A 23096-nucleotide genomic window follows, 5' to 3' on the forward strand; every position below is an offset into this window, starting at 1 on the left:
TGTTGTCACCATAGTGGGCATGTCTGAATAAGCATCAGCCAGGCAGGATACTTCGCCTGTATTGGTCTGTTTAAGCAGAATCGCATTAGTGGAAACCAAGACTGTTCTCAGGACAGGGCTGGTTGTGATTAGATATTTTCTACTTGCGCCAGGGAGAATTTTAGCTAACCCTAGCCCTAATTCTCATAACCTACTGATGTTAGCTGTGCATGAGCCCAACAATGCCTCTTAATTAATTATAAAGTCTAAACAGCTGGGGTTACTTCAGTTGAAGAAGCAGTGTGTGTGTGTGTGTGTGTGTGTGTGTGTGTGTGCCAACATGCAGTCAGAGCAGGCCAATTATAAGGGATGAAAATATGTTCAAATGGAAAACGGAATTGCAATGTATACTTAATGTGTATGTTTAAAGTAAAAGGTATGTTGTAAAAACATTATCACACTAATTTACTGTGCAACAGCAAAATACTAGGCATGATATAGCTAGGTCTAAAATAGTGAAGCTAATACAAACAGTTATCATCCTGTAAACATAAAATAGTTTTGAACTTGATAAACTGATGCAAAATTTGGACTAATGTCCTACACTTTAGGGAACAAGCTTTGAAAGAAGACAGAATGCGGCGTGAGAGTATTTTCACGGACTCGAGCGCCATCTGGTGCACAATGCGTAAAATGGCAACATATTTAGAGTCATTCGCGAGCTCGTCGACAGGTGGCGCTAATGGAAAATGACCACTGACAGTTCCTATCGCCTAGCGGGTGGTCGTGTTGCTAAGACAAGACAGCACCCCGTAAAGAACGCTAGAAGCTAACAAACGTCTTTTTTCATTAGTTATAATGTTATGAATTGATATCTGCTTTGCAATCAATTTACTGGAGTATAGACGCATGAAACCGAGGTAAGAAGAGACAATGTATGAATGAATGAATGGTTCTCAGACAGCCATTTGCTCACTTGTAGCTTTCGTTGGTGATGCTGGTGTTGTTATGTGGCTCTATGATGTCTACTATCACTAGCCATTGAAGGAAACACTATATAGCCTATTGACGTTGGTGGGCTATTTCAGTTGTTTTGCATAGATAACGTTATTGGCGGTAGTGCTGAGCGATTGTTTTTCGAGATCGGTTCGATTTTGGTTCATTATTAAAAAATAATCACGGTTTTCGACTTTGGGTTAAATGCAGTAATAACACAGAATAAAACTATTTATAAATATACTGTGATGACAGTAGTGACTGCCCATTACTGCTATCACTTATTAACCATCATATTCACATTAATTTATTTCCGTTGTTTATATTAGTTTTTTAAATTTGATGACTATTATTTAATTCCAAGACATCATCTCATCGTTATAGAGCTGCTGCCTATGCTGTCTGACAAAATCACATACTTTTATGACTACTGAATACCAACTATCAATCACTTTGATCATGTATTTTCAACTAGACTGGGCAAGCAACAGCTGCTCTCAATAGAGGTGTCATAAAACCCATAAAACCTAGCCATCAAAAGTGACCTTGTCCTAGAGAGATTTACACGGTTAACAAAACGTCACTCCAGGCACGGTAAACCTACACGGAACAGCCATTATTTTAAGTGTTTCTAAAGTCCCCTATGGGAAAAATGAATGCTGGAAAAATGATTGGAACCATTTCTTTGTTTGACCACTAGGTTTTATGACTCACACTGTGGTACTCTATATCCATCCCCTCATGGTCATGCATTCTTGTATCTTCCGTAGCAGGTGTAAACAAAAAAAGAAACGGACCTGACAGATAGATGCGAAATGGATTATGGTCATTGTAGTTAATGACCATGTTTTATGCACTAAACTATGTAGAATATTGGCCTGTTGGAAACTACAACACCCTACTACATTGCACAGTTCAGGCTGGATCTCATTTCTCTTTAGAGAAACTGTGCAATGTGCACATTGAACTCACAGAAAAACATTTATAATTAGCTGTTTAAAAACTGAAAAAGCCTAGCCAGGTATGACCGATGTGTGCAGCGATGATGGTGGTAACCTGCATATTATTTTATTCCTATATTACACAGATTAGAGAAAAAAAAACATAATGGACTATTCTGTATGATTTCTCTTTCCCAGGTGTATGAAGGGAGGACGTGAAGAGTGGTCCTGAAGATGAGGTGTCTGTACAGGAAGAAAGCCCTGAGTCTGGTTAAGGAGCTGGATGCCTTCCCCAAGGTCCCAGAGAGCTATGTCGAGACCACAGCCACAGGGGGGACAGGTGAGATTTCACTCTCAATACTGCTCACATATGTCTGAATGCTGATTCAATTTCAAGGTACATAGAACTGTTGATTTTGTTTCATCATGATAAGCTCTTATTTAAGACTGAACTATGTTTTACTGCCAATACATTATCTTGGAATCTGACAGTACTTTTTCTTCATTTACAGTAAATTGAGAATAAACATAGATATTACAGTTGCAATGAAATGCCAACGTAAGTATTCAACCTTATCACACATTATTTATTGGAATCATTCATGAAATGTAGGCCTTCATATTTTGGGTTAGGGTTAGATGTACTGTATCATTTTCCCCACAACCCCCTGGGGCTAAAGATTGAGTTGGTGTGCTCTTTCAGATGTGGGTCCAGACATTCTGGACCTGGCAAAGACTATGATAACTGTGGCATTCAGTATGAGCCTGTGAGTAGATCACTGAGCATTCTATTACATACAAATAGACTTTGGTGATCCCAAACCCTGGGAGTTTTTCTTCCCTGTGTATTGTCTTCCATGTGTATAAATGTTCAGGTGATTTTTGAGCTGACTCCGCAGCAAAGACTGTGGCACAGGTAAGCAGTTTAGAATGTAACCACTTTCAAATTCATAGAGAGAGCTATGGATCCAAGGACTGACCATCCATGATATCAAAATGATAATTGTTATTTTTTGTTGTTGAGCCTATACAGTGTTTGTTTACAAGTAAATTGTTTATAAACAAAAGAGTAAAACAAGCTTCTATTTTGGGTTAGACAGTTCTGATTGGGTTAGACAGTGAATCTAAGCTCATGAGACATTTATGTTTTATTCCTAAATAATCAATGGCTACATATCATGAATTTAAAAGTGAAGCACTTTGTTAATAGTCAGAAAATCTCACTCAACCACATTCCAAAAGAAAAAAACAATTTTGTTCTCCTTCCTGTATGAAATGAGTAGTTAACGTGTTTCTCCCTCTCCCAACTCTCCTTAGGACCCTGCTGATACAGAACAGGTTGAGGGAGGAGCTTTCTCTACAGGAGTCTTGTACAAGAGTGTTCTAAAGGGAGCTCCTATGGCCTTGCCCCCTAGGTTAGTAGACCTGCCTTGCCCCCAAGGTTAGTAGTCCTGCCTTGCCCCCAAGGTTAGTAGGCCTGCCTTGCCCCCAAGGTTAGTAGGCCTGCCTTGCCCCCAAGGTTAGTAGGCCTGCCTTGCCCCCTAGGTTAGTAGGCCTACCTTGCCCCCTAGGTTAGTAGGCCTGCCTTGCCCCCGAGGTTAGTAGGCCTGCCTTGCCCCCGAGGTTAGTAGGCCTGCCTTGCCCCCGAGGTTAGTAGACCTGCCTTGCCCCCAAGGTTAGTAGGCCTGCCTTGCCCCCAAGGTTAGTAGGCCTGCCTTGCCCCCTAGGTTAGTAGGCCTACCTTGCCCCCTAGGTTAGTAGGCCTGCCTTGCCCCCAAGGTTAGTAGGCCTGCCTTGCCCCCTAGGTTAGTAGGCCTGCCTTGCCCCCTAGGTTAGTAGGCCTGCCTTGCCCCCGAGGTTAGTAGGCCTGCCTTGCCCCCGAGGTTAGTAGGCCTGCCTTGCCCCCGAGGTTAGTAGGCCTGCCTTGCCCCCGAGGTTAGTAGGCCTGCCTTGCCCCCGAGGTTAGTAGGCCTGCCTTGCCCCCGAGGTTAGTAGGCCTGCCTTGCCCCCGAGGTTGGTAGGCCTGCCTTGCCCCCGAGGTTAGTAGACCTAGGGGGCATACCACGGCTAATGACTGTTCTTAGTCACGACGCAACACAGAGTGCCTGGATACAGCCCTTAGCCGTGGTGCATTGGCCATATACCACAAACCCCTGGAGTGCCTTATTGCTATTATAAATTGGTTACCAACGTAATTAGAACAGTAAATAGTAATGTTTTGTCATACCCATGGTATACAGTCTGATATACCACGGCTTTCAACTAGAGGTCGACCGATTATGATTTTTAAATGCCGATACCTATACCGATTTATTGGAGGACCAGAAAAGGCCGATACCGATTAATCGGCCGATTTAAATAAATAAATAATAAAATAAATAAATACAAATACAATTTTTTTTTGTAATAATGACAATTACAACAATACTGAATAAACACTTATTTTAACTTAATATAATAAATCAATAAAATCAATTTAGCCTCAAATAAATAATGAAACATGTTCAATTTGGTTTAAATAATGCAAAAACAAAGTGTTGGAGAAGAAAGTAAAAGTGCAATATGTGCCATGTAAGAAAGCTAACGTTTAAGTTCCTTGCTCAGAACATGAGAACATATGAAAGCTGGTGGTTCCTTTTAACATGAGTCTTCAATATTCCCGGGTAAGAAGTTTTAGGTTGTAGTTATTCTAGGAATTATAGGACAATTTCTCTCTATACCATTTGTATTTCATATACCTTTTGACTATTGGATGTTCTTATAGGCACTTTATTATTGCCAGTGTAACAGTATAGCTTCCGTCCCTCTCCTCGTTCCTACCTGGGCTCGAACCAGGAACACATCGACAACAGCCACCCTCGAAGCAGCGTTACCCATGCAGAGCAAGGGGAACAACCCCTCCAAGTCTCCGAGCGAGTGACGTTTGAAACGCTATTTACTAGCTAGCCATTTCACATCGGTTACACCAGCCTAATCTCAGGAGTTGATAGGCTTGAAGTCATAAACAGCTCAATGCTTGAAGCACAACGAAGAGCTGCTGGCACTAAAGTGCTGTTTGAATGAATGCTTACGAGCCTGCTGCTGCCTACCAGCGCTCAGTCAGACAGCCTTAGGTCATTAATATGGTCGAATCCGGAAACTATCACCTCGAAAACAAGACGTTTATTCTTTCAGTGAAATACGGAACCGTTACGTATTTTATCTAATGGGTGGCATCCCTAAGTCTAAATATTCCTGTTGCATCGCACAACCTTCAATGTTATGTCATAATTACGTAAATTAGGCGGCAAATTAGGCGGCCCAAACTGTTGCATATACACTGACTCTGAGTGCAATGAACGCAAGAGAAGTGACACAATTTCACCTGGTTAATATTGCCTGCTAACCTGGATTTATTTTAGCTAAATATGCAGGTTTATAAATATATACTTCTGTGTATTGATTTTAAGAAAGTTATTGATGTTCATGCTTAGGTACACATTGGAGCAACGATACGCACCGCATCGATTATATGCAACGCAGGACATGCTAGATAAACGAGTAATATCATCAACCATGTGTAGTTAACTAGTGATTATGATAGCTAGCAACTTACCTTGGCTTACTGCATTTGTGTAACAGGCAGGCTCCTCGTGGAGTGCAATGTAATCAGGTGGTTAGAGCATTGGACTAGTTAACTGTAAGGTTGCAAGATTAAATCCCCTGAGCTGACAAGGTAAAAATCTGTCGTTCTGCCCCTGAACGAGGCAGTTAACCCACCGTTCTTAGGCCATCATTAAAAATAAGAATGTGTTCTTAACTTACTTGCCTCGTTAAATAAAGATTAAATAAAGGTGTAAAAAAACAAAAAAACGTCAAAGAATACCGATTTCCGATTGTTATGAAAACTTGAAATCGCCCCTAATTAATTGACCATTCCGATTAATTGGTCGACCTCTACTTTCAACCAATCAGCATTCAGGGCCCGAACAACAGGGTTATATTTAAGTGCATGTTGTATGTAAATCATTATTTATGGGTGTAATGGGGGAACGCTATGTAATACTGCCACAGACTCAGAAGTTCATGGAGTTTGTCTCATATGTTAGAAGATTCCAAGCTCCACAAATTGATGCTGCGAATGATTTATGAGTCTATATGTCTGATGGGTAAAAGGGCACTCAACCTATAGAGCACAGTATATATTTTTTTGATGAAAATGCTCCTCACGCTTCCAACCCTCTGTCTTTCTCAGGCCTATTCATCATCCTCGTGGCCATGCTCATATAGCAGCTTTTGTAAGCCATGACAGTAGGTTCTTTGTTAGCCTGACCAGGAAGGGTGACACTCATTTGCATAAGTTATTTGTTTTTGACAAGGACAACATTAGTACTGTTCTCTGGTTGCTTACATTTAATCTGCATTTCCATGTTTCAAGTGATAGATAAGAGCAGTATGTATTCTAATGCAGTGCCAAATAACTATTTTCTCAGAATGATTCACTCCCAAATAGAGGTTTTCAATGTCCTATTTCACCTGACTGAATGTGAGCTGGGTTTCATCAATGCATTTCAGCGTACGACTTCTCCCATCGGATAGACCATGTGTCTTTCGGAGAAGAGATCCCCGGCATCATCAATCCTCTGGACGGGACAGAGAAAATCACCAGCAACCGTAAGTTACTGATCCTCCTCACCGAGACCAGGAAGTAAACACATGAATATGTTCTTATCAAACCTCATTCAGCTGTTACTCAGTGTGTAGCTTCCAGCCTATTCTGCTCAGCATGGCGTCATGAGTTTGCAGGGAGAAAATGTAGCTATTTGTATCCATTTGAAGTGGATTCACTGCAGGCTTGCTTTCATTCACTTGCCATTCAAAGCAGCCTAGTTTCTCCAGGGGAAAGAACTGAAGCCCCCTATTTCACCTTTCTGTGTAGTCTGTGTAGTCTGTCACTAGATGGATGGGTTTAAAGGCTTTGCTCTTTGTCTTGTTGTTGCAGATAATGAGATGTTCCAGTATTTCATTACGGTGGTTCCTACCAAACTGCACACGTCCAAGGTGTCGGCAGACAAACACCAGTTCTCTGTGACGGAGAGGGTAAGTCCTGATTTAGGCACAGATCTAGTATCAGCCTGCCTTCCCCAAATCCTCATATTAACCATCAGGGGGGGAGGAATTCTATTTGATGTTGACCATGATGGAGGATGCTGCAGTGGGTTCAGATAACGGATCAGTCTCCTCATCCATCCATCCAGTCCATTCAGCTCCCTCTGCTGGCTGCCAAAAGTTACTTCAAGCTCTGCTGTATAACACCACCACCTGAGACAGCCATAGATTTCTCTCTTACAAACACACATATTCACATACACAAAGGCTAGATGTTAGAAAGGTGTGTGTGTGTGTGTGTGTGTGTAAAGGAGAGATTAACCCCCACCCCACTCTACCTACCCACTGTCTGGTCTAGGAGCGGGTGATCAACCATGCCGCGGGCAGCCACGGTGTCAGGGATCTTTATGAAGTACGACACCAGCTCTCTGATGGTGACGGTCAGTGAGCAGCACATGCCCCTCTGGCAGTTCCTGGTACAACTCTGTGGCATCATCGGGGGTATCTTCTCCACCACAGGTCCAGACAACACTCACTCTTACCACCCAGTGTCATGGGCAGACCTCATACTGTTCATGTCTCACAAATCATTCCACGGTTGCTTTACCAGCCTGATACTGTGCCACGTTAGAGAAATGCACCCTGAACATCTTCATTGATCTTCTCTCTCCCACAGGCATGATCTATGGGTTTGTTGGCTTCTGTTTTGACAGTCTGCTGTCGCTTCAAACTAGGCCCATATAAACCCAGAGAGGTGAGCCCAGTCTTCTTTATTGCCACTGAAACTATGTCACAAAATGATGGTAAATCCTTCCATGTACCAGGTTCCCTGTGTCTCACTGGTAGTAGTGTATTTACACTGTACCTCTGAATGTTCTCTATTTCCAGGTGGTTCTCCCAGATGCCCATGTGAACAACCGTGCTGCTCCGCTCCTGACACGTACAGGAGTAGCCCTCTGACCTGCGCCCATATCCACAAAGCTCTCTGAGTAGGAGTGCTGAGCTTGGATCAGTTTCACCCTTTTGGATCATAAGATAAGATTATATGGACAGATCCTAGATCAGTATTCCTACTGTGAGACGCTTTGTGGATATGGGACCTGGAGCCTGCTGCTGATTGTGCACCTACTGTCCCTTCACCTGTGGGGAAATCCAGGAAGAGAAGTCTCCAATCACAAGTATGTGGATTACTGGGAGTTTGGTTTGAACCAAATAAGAGTAAACTGATTAGGATCCGACAATCATAATTGTTCTATTCATTGTTTTGGACAGTATCCTCATGACCACCATTAAAATATTTATATCCTGTAAATAACTATTTTACACTGGAAAATGGAAAGCAGCTAACTCCCCAGTTTTATCAGGCTTAGTGTGTGAAGGTATTGGGACATTGTCATCTGTAAGTTAGGCTGAATGAAATCTGATCCTCCTATGTTATCATTCATACCATTAACTTGCATGTCATGTTTGTTCTATTTCTATCTATTTGCACTGTTGTTCAGTATCTGTTTCACATCTGTCAATGGGAGATGTCCTATTACATATGTTTTAGTGCACTTCATTACTTCATGTTGTACACTTTACATTCATTTAAATCTCTCTCGTTTGGTATCCCACTATCTTCTGGTGATGGTGTGTGCTCTTAGCCTGCGCTTACACAAGCAGTCCATTTTGGATCTTTTGACCAATCACATCACATCTTTTCACGTCCAATCTTTTCAGATCTGATTGGGCAAAAGACCAATTAGTTTTTAAAAAGATCAGAATTGGGCTGCCTGTATAAACGCAACCATGGAAGTAGGCTAAATCTATTTTCTACATGAGGCTGCAGTGTATGAAGCAGAATGATTAGCACACTGACCAATTTGTCTTTTGGTTTATTCATGTTTTGCCAAACAAATGTTAAGTGTTTTCAGAGCAGGAATAGAGGGTCATTTAACATTTGCCAATTTACATTTGAAAAAGGAAAATTCAACAAAATAAACAAAGTCGTAAGTGTTGCAGTTCACAGAACACTTCCCAGTTAGCACTGATCTACCCACAGTGCTCTGCTTCCACTATGTATCATAACAAAGACACTGCTTTGTTATCAACATGACAGATGCCAAGATCCATAAAAAGCAGGACATTTTGTTCAACTTCATTGTTGGGCATGCATTTGGTTCATAGTCCCTTACTGAATTTAGGAAAGGACGGTCACTATTGTTGCACAGCATTACTGGCTCACATAGAAACATGTTTTTCCAGAGGGAGGATTTGAGGTACATTTAGTCAAGACTTCTACCATTGATACTGTATATAGATGTATCATCTCATTAAAAAATGGACTGCTGCTGTCTGCCACAAGTAACACTTCAGATCTAGTCTGGGGAGCTCTGTGGTAGAGTCAGACTCCTGTAGAATCAACCCTCAAGAATACTACTCGTTTAAGTCGTCTAGAAAAATAATATAGAACTATTTACACATCTTCTAAACTTGTTTTATATATGATACTGTCACCATCTACAGTGCATTCGGAAAGTATTCAGACCCCTTGACTTTTTCCACACTTTGTTACGTTACAGCCTTGTTCTTAAATTGATTAAACTACACACAATACCCCATAATGACAAAGCAAAAACAGGTCTTTATAAATTTGAGCAAATTTATAAAAACTGAAGTATCACATTTACATAAATATTCAGACCCTTTACTCAGTACTTTGTTGAAGCACCTTTGGTAGAGATTACAGAGTCTTCTTGGGTATGACGCTACAAGCTTGGCACACCTGTATTTGGGAAGTTTCTCCCATTCTGCTCTGCAGATCCTATCAAGCTCTGTCAGGTTGGATGGGGAGCGTTGCTGCACAGCTATTTTCAGGTCTCTCCAGAGATGTTTGATCGGGTTCAAGTCCGGGCTCTGGCTGGGCCACGGACATTTCAGAGACTTGTCCCGAAGCCACTCCTGCATTGTCTTGGCTGTGTGCTTAGGGTCGTTGTCCTGTTGGAAGGTGAACCTTCGCCCCAGTCTGATGTTCTGAGTGCTCTGGAGCAGGTTTTTCATCAAGGATCTCTGTACTTCTCCATTCCTCTTTCCTTCTATCCTGACTAGTCTCCCAGTCCCTGCCACTAAAAAACATCCCCACAGCATAATGCTGCCACCACCATGCTTCACCGTAGGGATAGTGCCAGGTTTCCTCCAGATGTGACGATTACTGGGCAGTCAGCTCTAGGAAGAGTTTTGGTGGTTCCAAACTTCTTCCATTTAAGAATGATGGAGGCCACTGTGTTCTTGGGGACCTTCAATGCTGTAGAAATCTTTTGGTACCCTTCACCAGATCTGTGCCTCAACACAATCCCGTCTCAGAGCTCTACGGACAATTCCTTCGACCTCAAGGCTTGGTTTTTGCTCTGACATGCACTGTCAACTGTGGGACCTTAGACAGTTGTGTGCCTTTCCAAATCATGTCCAATCAATTGAATTTACCACAGGTGGACTCCATTCAAGTTGTAGAAACACCTCAAGGATGATCAATGGAAACAGGATGCACCTGAGCTCAATTGAGTCTCATAGCAAAGGGTCTGAATACTTATGGAAATAAGGTATTTCTGTTTTTTATTTAATACATTTTTTGGTATTGTGTGTAGATTGAGGAAAAACATTTATTTAACCAATTTTAGAACAAGGCTGTAATTTTAACAAAATTTGGAAAAAGTCAAGGGGTCTGAATACTTTCCGAATGCGCCGTACCACTTAAGACGAGCCTTAGTTTGACGCAATTGTTTATAAAGATGAAAAAATAGTAAACTTAGTTTCAATATAAACTGCTGTACAAAACAGGCAAAAAGTGGACAAACTGTAAAACAAAGAATGTGTCTTATGCGTTGTGTCAAACATACCGATGTCAATATTCAGTAGTCATCAACCAGGTCAGATGTTTGTAGTACTACAGGAGCAGTCTTTAGTGGTCAAGATTTAGGGCTCCATTCAATCCACATCACAGAAGTTCAGCTTTACAGCATGATTGAAACAAGGGGAATGTTCCTGCTTTTGCAGACTGCATTCACGGTAAAAGCTGCATGTGTTGGCTCAATTGGAAATTACCTTTTCAATTTATATCGCAGGGTCTGTAGCGCTTCAACTTTACAGATTGAATAAAGCCTTTAATGTGATCAACACTGAAGTTACTCTCGGATATCCTTAGCTGGCCTCGCTACAGAGTACAGGTTCCCAAATATTTTGTCAGTACAAACCAATACAAGGTAAAAACACATCGCCCATGGAAGAAGAGAGGCCATGGATATCTCAGGATTCACACATTAAGAGTCAATGTACATAAATTGTCTTTCAGTGGAGGCTTGACATACAGTATTTCAAGTATGCAAAAAAAAATCCTCTATTCCAAGACATTGTATCTGAGTTGGGGAGGACGTAAACTATGAGCAAAAACGTGGGGAGAGTATACAATGGGTTTATTGTTGCATATGTAATCTGTCGCTTTAAGAAAAGCCGTAGTTAGAAAAGAAATAACACTTACATAGTGGTTTTACTGTATGACGTACAACAGGGTCAGAAGGAACAGTGTCTGGTTGAGGAGTGGGGTTGTGTGCTGCTGGAGGTCTGAGGGGTGAGGTCTGGTTGAGGAGTGGGGTTGTGTGCTGCTGGAGGTCTGAGGGGTGTGGTCTGGTTGAGGAGTGGGGTTGTGTCCTGCTGGAGGTCTGAGGGGTGTGGTCTGGTTGAGGAGTAGGGTTGTGTGCTGCTGGAGGTCTGAGGGGTGTGGTCTGGTTGAGGAGTAGGGTTGTGTGCTGCTGGAGGTCTGAGGGGTGTGGTCTGGTTGAGGAGTGAGGTTGGGTGCTGCTGGAGGTCTGAGGGGTGTGGTCTGGTTGAGGAGTAGGGTTGTGTGCTGCTGGAGGTCTGAGGGGTGAGGTCTGGGTGAGGAGTGGGGTTGTGCTGCTGCAGGTCTGATGGGTGAGGTTTGGGTGAGGAGTGGGGTTGTGAGCTGCTGCAGGTCTGAGGGGTGTGGTCTGGTTGAGGAGTAGGGTTGTGTGCTGCTGGAGGTCTGAGGGGTGAGGTCTGGTTGAGGAGTGGGGTTGGGTGCTGCTGGAGGTCTGAGCGGTGAGGTCTGGGTGAGGAGTGGGGTTGGGTGCTGCTGCAGGTCTGAGGGGTGTGGTCTGGTTGAGGAGTGGGGTTGTGTGCTGCTGGAGGTCTGAGGGGTGTGGTCTGGTTGAGGAGTAGGGTTGTGTGCTGCTGGAGGTCTGAGGGGTGTGGTCTGGTTGAGGAGTGAGGTTGGGTGCTGCTGGAGGTCTGAGGGGTGTGGTCTGGTTGAGGAGTAGGGTTGTGTGCTGCTGGAGGTCTGAGGGGTGAGGTCTGGGTGAGGAGTGGGGTTGTGCTGCTGCAGGTCTGATGGGTGAGGTTTGGGTGAGGAGTGGGGTTGTGAGCTGCTGCAGGTCTGAGGGGTGTGGTCTGGTTGAGGAGTAGGGTTGTGTGCTGCTGGAGGTCTGAGGGGTGAGGTCTGGTTGAGGAGTGGGGTTGGGTGCTGCTGGAGGTCTGAGGGGTGAGGTCTGGGTGAGGAGTGGGGTTGGGTGCTGCTGCAGGTCTGAGGGGTGTGGTCTGGTTGAGGAGGCGAGCAGGGCGTTCAGCTGGTCAACGGTCAGTTGGTCATCAGTTGGTGAGTGTGCTGGAGGCCCTGAAGTAGGAGAGGAACTTGAAGCAGAGGCTGACCACAAAGTACCAGATGTTCCTAGCCATCTGAGAGCGGGCGATGAACACCCTCCAGATGAAGACCAGCAGTAGAGTGTTGAATGTGTAGCGGATGTTCCTCAGCCTGAGGGAGGGAGTTGGAAGTACACACTGTCATTTACATCCTTCTTCATAATAAGACAGGAGCAAACACAGTCAGCCCTGTAAGTAGTCTACTCACTTCCTGAGGTGTTGCCTGGCTGCAGGGATGTCGGACATGTCTTCATTCAGAACGTACTTCTTGGTGCCGATGCAGTAGTTCTCTATGTACTCTGGCCAGTTCAGCTGACGCACGTCAAAGTTGAATGTCTGGGAGAGAGTGTGCAGTAAGACATGGCTATTATGGTCACATTCTGTTGATTATGAAAACCTTTGGGATATCTATAATTTAACCTTCTGAAATGTAATGATGTAAGTATTTTATTTACCTTTATTTAACTAGGCAAGTCAGTTAAGAACAAATTCTTATTTTCAATGACAGCCTAGGAACAGTGGGTTAACTGTCTTGTTCAGGGGAAGAACTACAGATTTTTACCTTGTCAGCTCGGGGATTTGATCTTGCAAACTTTCAGTTCCTAGTCCATGCTCTAACCACTAGTCTATGCTGCCTTATTAGTGACCTGTTGTCTTGAAATCAATAAAGCTGTTTGTTTGAGCTGAAATGATGGCTTGGTGGCATTACTAGGTGAAATACACACCATATTGACTATATACATCAACATGCAGAGATAGTGTGTGCATAGAGGATGGATGCTGAGTCTACTGTACCTTCCTGTCCTCGGGGCTGAGGTGGCTCATCAGCATGTTCATGTTCTCTGAGTTCCACTCCCAGTCCTGACTGCTGAAGTACTCCAGCAGGCCGATGGCCTTGTGCAGCCGGTTAAAGATACGCATCATCCTACACAGAGAGAGCGGAATGGAGGATCGCAGTCCAAATGTACTGCATGCATATTGTACACAATTGTAATGTTCGTTTCACTGAAGACTTCATTAAAGATCACTTGTATGCAGCAAACACTGATTTCTTTGTGATTACAGATCATTTGATCTATTTTTACATCACAATGTGTTGATTGGGTTGAAACCAAGTAGGTAGTTCAATTTTCATAGACCGAACAATGGTCTAGTGACAATGCTGATTGTCAGGACATTAGTAATCTTACTGGGGCTTCTGTCCAGACAGTCTCAGGTAGAGGTCGTAGATGAGGGCAGGGAACTTGTGGCTGACCAGGATCCAATACTGGTTCATCAGGTAGTTGGAGGTGATGTTGGCGTTGGGCCTTCTGAAAGCCTGCTCCAGAGGGTTCCTCTTGAAGCTGGACATCACATGGTGCTCTGAGAGAGAATACAAAGGAGTTAAAAAAAGTGAAGGAATGGAGCTGACATCCCTATCTTACAGCTCTATTCAGTTGTGGCATTTTAAGGGGTGTAACGTTACAGAAGTACCTCTCACATTTTCCTCAGCCACTATATTAGAGAATTGGGATGTATCCAAGGGTGTGGTTTTCTGTTGCACTAATGACCTCATTCACAGCAGCTGCACACCTTCCCCACATGGCTGCAATCAAGGCTGCTCAGACCAAGGTAAAACTGCTGGGGAAACTGCTAGTGAAAGAACCAGTGGGTGATACTGGTGTGAATTTGTTCCTCGTGACCCACCAGCCTCTATAAAGAAGTGAACAGCCTTACAAGGGTAGCTCTCTCCTGTGTAGAAAACTATCTGGGGTAAGCCCGAGGGTAGCTCTCTCCTGTGTAGAAAACTATCTGGGGTAAGCCCGAGGGTAGCTCTCTCCTGTTGAGCTGTAGTTTTGTCATTTTGAGGCTTTCCCATTTAATTTATTCCCTATAACTGTTTTAGTGCTTTTGTTTTCAAGTTGATCTCATCAATTTGAGAGCCAAGTGGAGGAAGAAACGTACGCGCAGACTGAAGCGGTGGAAAATGAGGCAGAGGTCCAAGTAGACCGGGCCCATCCCCTACAGCTGTGATACCCCTCCAAGACCACTCTGGTGATTGAAGCCTGCGGTCCATGATGTGCAAAGAGCTGAACCAAAGTTGTCTGACGCCAACCTCATTGGAGTAAAGGACAGATCCTGGCTACCCAGCCCTCTACTATGCTAATTGGGCTGGCCAGCAACGACTACTGGAGAATGGCGAGGAAGACATCTCATACTAAATGGAGTGTTTTGGATTTACGTACAGTATAATACAAAATGCTCTGAGACCACGTGCCACACTACATATGACCCTTCGAGGAATCAAAGCCACACCCCTGATGTTGCACCGTGCTCCAGCACATTTCTGTGGATCAACTCTGTCATTAATTGTATATTTTTTTTATTAACTCTAAGTAGAACAATAGGATTCAATCTGATCGTGATTTGTTGGCTATGTGCCATTTAAAGGGAGAACATGCTGTGTTTACTGTGAACACTGCCTTTACAGGGTGCATGGCTGACAAAGGGCGACGTTATTGAATCCCGGCCAGAGGGACTATTCTCCAGCCCCACTAACAAGAGTTGAAAGATGGTTTTGGTGTTGAGGGTTAGTGTTCCCTGCTAGGGAAAGGTAACACAAATATACATTTTTGGAAAAAAGGCATCAGCGAGATTAGAACCTGTGACCTTCTGGTCCCTATCCAGCAGCACCCTTGTTTTTTCAAGTATTTAATGCTGTTCAGTCAAAGTAAACAAAGTAGATTAGAAATGTAATTCATTAAAATGTTTGGTAAGGAAAACAAGTCACAGCCAGGATTCGAACTGGCAACGCCCTCCAACCTAGCTCCCTGAAAGCATTTATTTTATTTGACTCATCTGTAAACTCCACACACTGACATGTTAGTTTAACACAGAGCTTTTCATCCAACCAATCACATTTGTTCTGCCCTAGAAAGTGGAGCTTCCCTCAGCACAAGATTGAGGCCGGGAATTAATTTGTGGTGCTGTTAAATGGTACATTGTCGGGTGTCTAGTGCGCTGTTCTATAACAAGCCTTGGATTGAATCGCAGCATGAATGAGAAACTCCAGAGCACTATTCCAGGGCTCCTTCTTTGATTCCTTGGGAGATTCTCTATTGCACAAAATTCCGGCCTTTCCTCGACACCTCTGTCCTCCTCTCAGTGATAAGTGGTCATGGAGAGTGTCAATTCGTTAGTAAGCTATCATAGGCGTGTCATCCACTCCTCGATAGCCTCCTCCTCGCCAAGGATAATCATGTGCTTCCTCATGGCTGCTAGCGCCGAAGTGTTTTAACATTTTCCACACCCCCTTTGAATCAGCTGTTTTCTCAAAGGAGACAACCATGCACACATTTAAAACGATACTCTACTTATCCTTTTATCTATAGAATGTATTGCACAAGTAGCTATATTAGTTTATCACTTTGTATTTTGTGATTCCTCCTCTGTAAACATCATTTGCCTGATGACGAGCGAGTGAATTACTGTCTCATTTCCCTCCACGTTCCCTCTCCTTACTGCTGCTCCTCAAATATATTGACCTTTTTCCAAACGGGGTGAGAAGTGGACAGTGGAGAGAAGGCGACCAAAACCAATTAAGATACCAGAATTTTGATAACATATCCAGCCAGCAAACCTCCAACTTCCCTAAACAGCCCCATGGGTCCCCTAGACCCAGTTTGATTAGCTTAATTCTTAGCTCTTATGTGTTCCAGTAGATTAGTGCCCGCTATCCCAGGTTTATAACAGCGAGGCAGAGTGATGAGCCCTAATCCCTCTGCCAGCCATCTGATGCCAATTTCCCAGAATGAAAGGAGCAGATTCACTAATCTGAGAGCATAGGGACCCTGGCTGTCGCCCGCTACCGCGCTAATCTGAGAGCATAGGGACCCTGGCTGTCGCCCGCTACCGCGCTAATCTGAGAGCATAGGGACCCTGGCTGTCGCCCGCTACCGCGCTAATCTGAGAGCATAGGGACCCTGGCTGTCGCCCGCTACCGCGCTAATCTGAGAGCATAGGGACCCTGGCTGTCGCCCGCTACCGCGCTAATCTGAGAGCATAGGGACCCTGGCTGTCGCCCGCTACCGCGCTAATCTGAGAGCATAGGGACCCTGGCTGTCGCCCGCTACCGCGCTAATCTGAGCCTGACAGATACCCGGCCCGCATGGACCTTTTCCTCTGTGGTCCACTGGGATGTACGGTAGATGATGGGCCGGGAGGTGAGCTGCCACCACAACCAAAATGCTGGTGGGGTGATTTTCATGATGACATGATGCCTCTACTTGTTATTGTTTGGGCAACTGTGCTTTACTGCTGATGGGAGTTGTCATTTGGGCAGATCCACAGTGGTGAGGTCAAACAGATGTACACAGTGTGTGGGTTCAGTAATGTTCTACTAGCTGCCAGAAGGTGGCAGTAGACCCTCGCCACTGTCAAATCCCTGGCCATCTAATCATGACACAATTTTTTTCCACCTGCTACTCACTGCTACACCATTCAAACTGATTTAGGAGAACCAGGACTGACAGACAACCCCCTGTTTCATATCCCCGGTGGGAATGTTTGATGCGTAGTTTCATAGTGACAACACCATCAACCAAGTGGATCACTAGTCACTTTAATAATGTTTGCATTTCTCATCTCATACCATCTATTGCATCTTGCCTATGCCGCTCATCCATATATTTATTTTCCTATTCCATTCCTTACTTAGATTTGTGTGTATTAGGTAGTTGCTGTGGAATTGTTAGATATAGCTGCACTGTTGGAACTAGAAGCACAAGCAATTCGCAACACTCGCAATAACATCTGTTAACCATGTGTATGTGACCAATAAAATGTGATTTGATCAAGATTTCAACTGCTGAAGTACATTGATTTATGACGACGGAAGACATAGTGGCAGATGAGCAAGCACTGATTATGTCACTGTAACAGGCATACAGACAGACTGACAGATACCTACCGATCTCTCCCCAGTGGAAAGGGTTGATGCCGCCCGTTGTGCAGTTGTAAACCAGCGCTGCTTTGGGTCTGCAAGGGAGCAGAGAGAGGAGGTCAGAGGGGTCAAGTGTTAAAGGGATCAAAGGGGAGGGTCCATTAGGAAACATCTATAAAATGAGCCCACAAACACAAAATCACATCATTTGAAAACACTGGGCTTCCTCATCAGTCAATGGTGTAGAGCTGGGGAGATGTGTTTGAACAAACTGGGCTAAGGTAGGTTTACAGGAGAACTTCCTGCAGGTCAATATGGGGGGGTGTTTGTTTGTGTGGGTTAAACCATACAGTCATTGGTCAAACCATATTCCACCTGGGGGGAAAGTTAACCTGTGCACTGCTGTGTACCAGCCAGCGGCCAGGGTCAGGTTGATGACCACGTCCACAGGGATGAGGTCCGCCACCGCATCATTGTTGGCTCTCATGGTGCGCAGGATGCCCTTCCCCGCCTGATCAGACAGGACACAGGGTTACCACCACATCATCACCTGATCATTGTTTAAACTAGTGGCATCAAAATGAGCAAACTTACTATCTGAAAAATACAACTAATAAGTAGATGTTGGTACTTACAGCGATGAAGACTCCGCTTGGTCCATTGAAGTTGTCGATCCAACCCTGAGACAGAAGAACAGGGAGGGAATAAATTAGTGTAATGAGAGATTAGGGGCTCTATTCAATCTGTACGGATTTTTTTTATCCGTTATTTAAACTGAAAGGCAATGTTCCAGCGTAAGCGGACACGGTAAATGCTGCATATGTCTGCTCAATCGGAAATGACCTAAAAATGTATATCTCGCAATCTGGAATGCTTCAGCGATGCAGACTGAATAGAGACGTAGGTGGAAGAGAACCCTAAGTACCCCCCTTAAAGCTGGAATCCTTAGTTGCTACATCTATTTTTGGACTTATAAATTAATGATATATACCCATTGATTGTTGAAGAATATAACTTATAAATGCCTCGTGAGCTTAGTTCAGCTGTCATACCCCATCAGAACCCAAAATACAAGCTTGTTCTACTTTAATGGTTGTAAATATAAACAAACACTGTATAGCCTAACAACATGGTTAAAACTATACATTTTATATCATGGATGGTTAGTCCTTGCATCCATAGCTCTGTCTATGAATTTGAGAGTGGTTACATTTCTCCAGGCCCATTTTCTTTATTTAACCAGGCAAGTCAGTTTAAGAACAAATTCGTATTTGCAATGACGACCTAGGAACAGTGAGTTAACTGCCTTGTTCAGGGGCAGAACGAAGACCTTGTCAGCTCAGGGATTCGCTCTAACCACTAGGCTACCTGCCTCAGCTTTTTAACAAAACACAGGCGGTGTTTCCGCTTTGTTACCGTTTCAATTAGGAATTCTAGCTTCAAGCAGCACTATAACATTGCTGCAACATCATCAAGTTACAAATAGCCTCCTAACAGTAACATCAATTAGATTGTTGTGTATCTGCTGAGTTAGCATTCCAGTGGTGTGCTAGGCTAGCTAGCTACCTATGGAGAGTGAGACTGAGATAGGGAGAGTAAGTGTCCACATCAATTAGATTGTTGTGTATCTGCTGAGTTAGCATTCCAGTGGTGTGCTAGGCTAGCTAGCTACCTATGGAGACTGAGATAGGGAGAGTAACAGTGTCCACATCAATTAGCCCTCCGGTAATACATTGGTAATAGACTGGGCTTATTTGTGTGGGTCTGGCTGTGGCTTGTCCCTACAGGGTAAGGCTACATGGTCTGGTGCAGACAGACAGTCAGACAAATAGGAGTCCTTATCACACCGTCCAAGACACAATTTCTGCAGGTATACATCTTTGACCTCATTGAGGGATCGCCTGTGACATTTTAACACTTAACGGAGTTCTGAGGACATGGAGATTGAAGTTCAACACACACACACACACACACACACACACACACACACACACACACACACACACACACACACACACACACACACACACACACACTCCTCCCGTCGCTCCCACTGTCTCAAGCTGCCTGCGCAATAAACTTGTAAAGCGTGATCTTTTGGCTGTTTTGCTGCCAGGCCTGGATCCTGCTCTGTTGAAACGTTACAGCCCCAGAAAACTAAATGCAGCCCTGGGGCTGTACAGTCGTTTTCTGTGAATATACTTAGTGCTGTTTAAAAGTGTATTATACTCTATTGAAAACTCTGAAAGTGTGAATTTTTTCGTCTTCTAGATTTTTGATCTCTTTCTGTGTGAATTTATGGAGCCTCAGACGTTCAAATAAAATTCCTGTAGGAAAATAAAGTAAGCATGTCACTTGAATTTGCGGGAAAGAACTTGGACGAATATTATAATCACAAAAATGATGAAATGTTGAACACCATCCTCCCATTGCTCCTCCAAAATTTTAAGCAGCAATAAAGTCTGCATTTATATTTTAAACGCTTTAATATGTCCATCTGCCGCTATGCTAAGTGAGATTAAAATGCTAAACGCTGTGGAATCCTTACGCTAAGATGTTAGCCTACACTACAACAGCTGGACAGATTAGAAAATAAAAAGCAGCTTACTCATGAAAGTACCATCACCCTGTACATGCAGAAGAGGACTGGCCACCCCTCGGAAGCTGGTTCTTATCTAGCTTTCTCCCTAGGTTCCTGCCTTTCTAGGGACAACTGCTGATGTCAAAATACCTTTATAAAATACATTATATTGATTGATTGATTACTGCACCCTTCAGAGTGGCCTTTCCATGAACCTACAGTTGCTTTTCAGTGACCTTCTATCTAGTAGGAGACACTCATAGGCTCTCCGGTTTCAGCACTGGCAGTACCCCTCCCTTTCCCCATCGCCCCTTCCTTGCCCCCCTCACAACGCCTACCCAGATGTTGGGGTCAGGGACACTCCTCTTCGAGTCCTGGAATCCAGCCCAGCCAGACTTTCTGAACTATTAGAACCATTAGTCCTGGTCCATCCCTAATACAACCTTTACTCAGCACTACACACCCAATCCCCCTTTAAGTCTGACTGTACACAGGGGAGATATATTGACCAGTGTACTATTACAGCGATCGATCGCTAATTCCCATCCATTTGGCACCACAGCAGGACATGATGGTGTGAGAATTGACAGAATTCTGACAGAGCCCTTTTACCATCACAGTGAAAGTGCTACATAGATTTTTATAAATTGTGATACATTTCCCAACAGGCAGGTGGCTGAGCCAATCACACTTCTTCTGATACACTTATCTTGCTGACCAGTCAGTACACTGTTTAACGTCCACAGACTACATACAGAATGTGATCCATGTATCTATTGATCATCTATTGACTTTATTGCTGTAATCTAGTCCCACAGAATGATGTATGTATATGATACTGTATCTCTATGGTAACGGCACTCACAGGGAAAGGCTCCTGCCAGCTGGCTCCCACTATGGAGGGTCTGATGATGCCGATGCTGAGCTTGCTGCTCTCCTTCTGAACCACGCACTCTGCCAGGGCTTTGGTGTAGGTGTAGGTGTTGGGGCGGTCCCCGATGAGGCGTGGCGTGATGTCACGGACAATGCTGTCCTCCATCCACCTGCAGTCGCAGACACAAGAGGACACTCACAATTAGACTCACATCACAATGGTACAGGACACATGCCAGGATTGAAGTAAAGTTGGTATTTTGAGGGCCTCCCGGGTGGTGCAGTGGTTAAGGGCGCTGTACTGCAGCGCCAGCTGTGCCACCAGCTGTGCCACCAGAGACTCTGGGTTCGCGCCCAGGCTCTGTCGTAAACCGGCCGCCCCGGAGGTCGTGGGGCGACGCACAATTGGCCTAGCATCGTCCGGGTTAGGGAGGGTTTGGCCGGTAGGGAAATCCTTGTCTCATCGCGCACCGGCGGGCCGGGCGCAGTGCGCGCTAACCAAGGTTGCCAGGTGCACGGTGTTTCCTCCGACACATTAGTGCGGCTGGCTTCCGGGTTGGATTCTGTGGGTTCTTCCGGGTTCTGTGTTAAGAAGCAGTGCGGCTTGGTTGGGTTGTGTATCGGAGGACACATGACTTTCAACCTTCGGAGTTGTAGCGATGAGACAAGATAGTAGCTACTAAAACAATTGGATACCACAAAATTGGGGAGAAAAAAAGAGTAAAATTCACAAAAAACAAAAAAAGTTGCCATTTTGTGTAGATAGATGAAACGTCGTTCACTCCGATAGCCGTCTGTGATGGTAATTATAATCAATCATTAGTTGGAAATGGCACAAGGTCCTTGGTTCGGTTCAATTCCATTTCAATCAGTTCCTTCAGGAGATTAATTGAAATTCAATGAATATACTGGCATTTATCTAACTAAGATTCTATCAGATCTGCGCTAGTCGACACCAGCATAGAGATTGTTTAGAGGCATAGAGGTTTTTTAGAGGTTTAGAAGCATACACGTTGTTTAGAGGTTTAGAGGCCTTAGAGCTGTCAAATCCACAAGCGGCTCCCGGCATTATACCTAAAGAGGACATTTTCTCATTCTGACCTTCCAACGTGAGTGGAACGGGTGTGGCTTCGTGACAATGATCACAAGAGCAGCTGCTCACCGATGTGACTGGTGCAACGTAGATCCACCTCCGACTGCGCCAAATCATCAGCTATGCCAGTTAATGCTTGATCTGATCGAATCCAGGCCTAAGTGCCATTTATCTTCACTGAGCATATTTTCAATGCATGAAATTTGCAAATGAATTCACTTCCTGAATAGATGAAATCGTAATAGCAGCAACCCCACCCCCAACTCAGATGCAGAAAGTTGACTTCACACTACTCACTCCAGGGAGTCAATGAGCTTCTTGGGTTCTACAGGCGGTGGGTAGATGATCTCGTCGATGTGCCTGCGGTTGCAGTTGGCGTAGGCTGTGGAGATGTGGATGAAGGCCTGGAGGTGGTGCATCTGCTGGGCCAGATTCAGGAGCTGCTGCGTGGCCATCACATTCAGCTGCAGGGCGTGTCTGGGAAGAGAGGACACACACACAGCAGGACTGGGTAAGAGATCACTGTGCATAAGTACACATAAGAAGCATAAGCACACTATGCATTCCCGTAACATCCTCACAAGGAGAGAAGTGAGACAGTGAAAGAGAGAGAGAGACAGACCGAGAGAGACAGAGGGAGAAAGAGAGAAACAGAAAAAGAGAGAGAAGGGTGAGAAAGAGAGAGAGACAGACCGAGAGAGACAGAGGGAGAAGAAGAGAAACAGAAAAAGGGAGAGAGAAGGGTGATAAAGAGAGAAACAGAAAAAGAGAGAGAGGAGGGTGAGAAAGAGAGAGAGACAGAGGGAGAAGAAGAGAAACAGAAAAAGAGAGAGGGGAGGGTGAGAAAGAGAGAAACAGAAAAAGAGAGAGAAGGGTGAGAAAGAGAGAGAGCACATTGGAGAGTTGGCATTATAATAATCCTCCCTCAAACCC

At 44.3% G+C, this 23096-nt stretch overlaps 1 protein-coding gene and 1 pseudogene across 3 annotated transcripts in view; one reads left to right on the forward strand and one right to left on the reverse strand.

Annotated features, from left to right (window-relative positions):
• Positions 1-2150: 2150 nt before the first annotated feature.
• LOC110490772 (endoplasmic reticulum-Golgi intermediate compartment protein 2-like) lies at positions 2151-8058 on the forward strand (annotated as a pseudogene). The gene is made up of 8 exons (XR_016486427.1): positions 2151-2256; positions 2620-2683; positions 2816-2832; positions 6444-6569; positions 6898-6995; positions 7363-7523; positions 7681-7758; positions 7893-8058. The product of XR_016486427.1 is annotated as an endoplasmic reticulum-Golgi intermediate compartment protein 2-like (transcript).
• An 807-nt stretch (positions 8059-8865) lies between these two features.
• si:dkey-97m3.1 (fatty acyl-CoA reductase) overlaps positions 8866-23096 on the reverse strand; it is a 73582-nt gene continuing 59351 nt past the window's right edge. For both annotated transcript variants that reach the window (XM_090200761.1, XM_021563887.3), the window contains exons 4-12: positions 22461-22640; positions 21063-21240; positions 18252-18296; positions 18009-18127; positions 17644-17711; positions 13886-14057; positions 13491-13620; positions 12904-13031; positions 8866-12807 (exon numbers count right to left, since the gene is read on the reverse strand). In XM_090200761.1, the coding sequence (XP_090056887.1) occupies positions 12645-12807; positions 12904-13031; positions 13491-13620; positions 13886-14057; positions 17644-17711; positions 18009-18127; positions 18252-18296; positions 21063-21240; positions 22461-22640 (1183 nt within the window). In that variant the 3' untranslated portion in view covers positions 8866-12644. The remainder of the gene's footprint in view (positions 12808-12903; positions 13032-13490; positions 13621-13885; positions 14058-17643; positions 17712-18008; positions 18128-18251; positions 18297-21062; positions 21241-22460; positions 22641-23096) is intronic.

This window comes from Oncorhynchus mykiss, chromosome 15, assembly GCF_057628025.1.
Source record: "Oncorhynchus mykiss isolate SJ-2025 chromosome 15, ASM5762802v1, whole genome shotgun sequence".
NCBI lineage: Eukaryota > Metazoa > Chordata > Actinopteri > Salmoniformes > Salmonidae > Oncorhynchus > Oncorhynchus mykiss.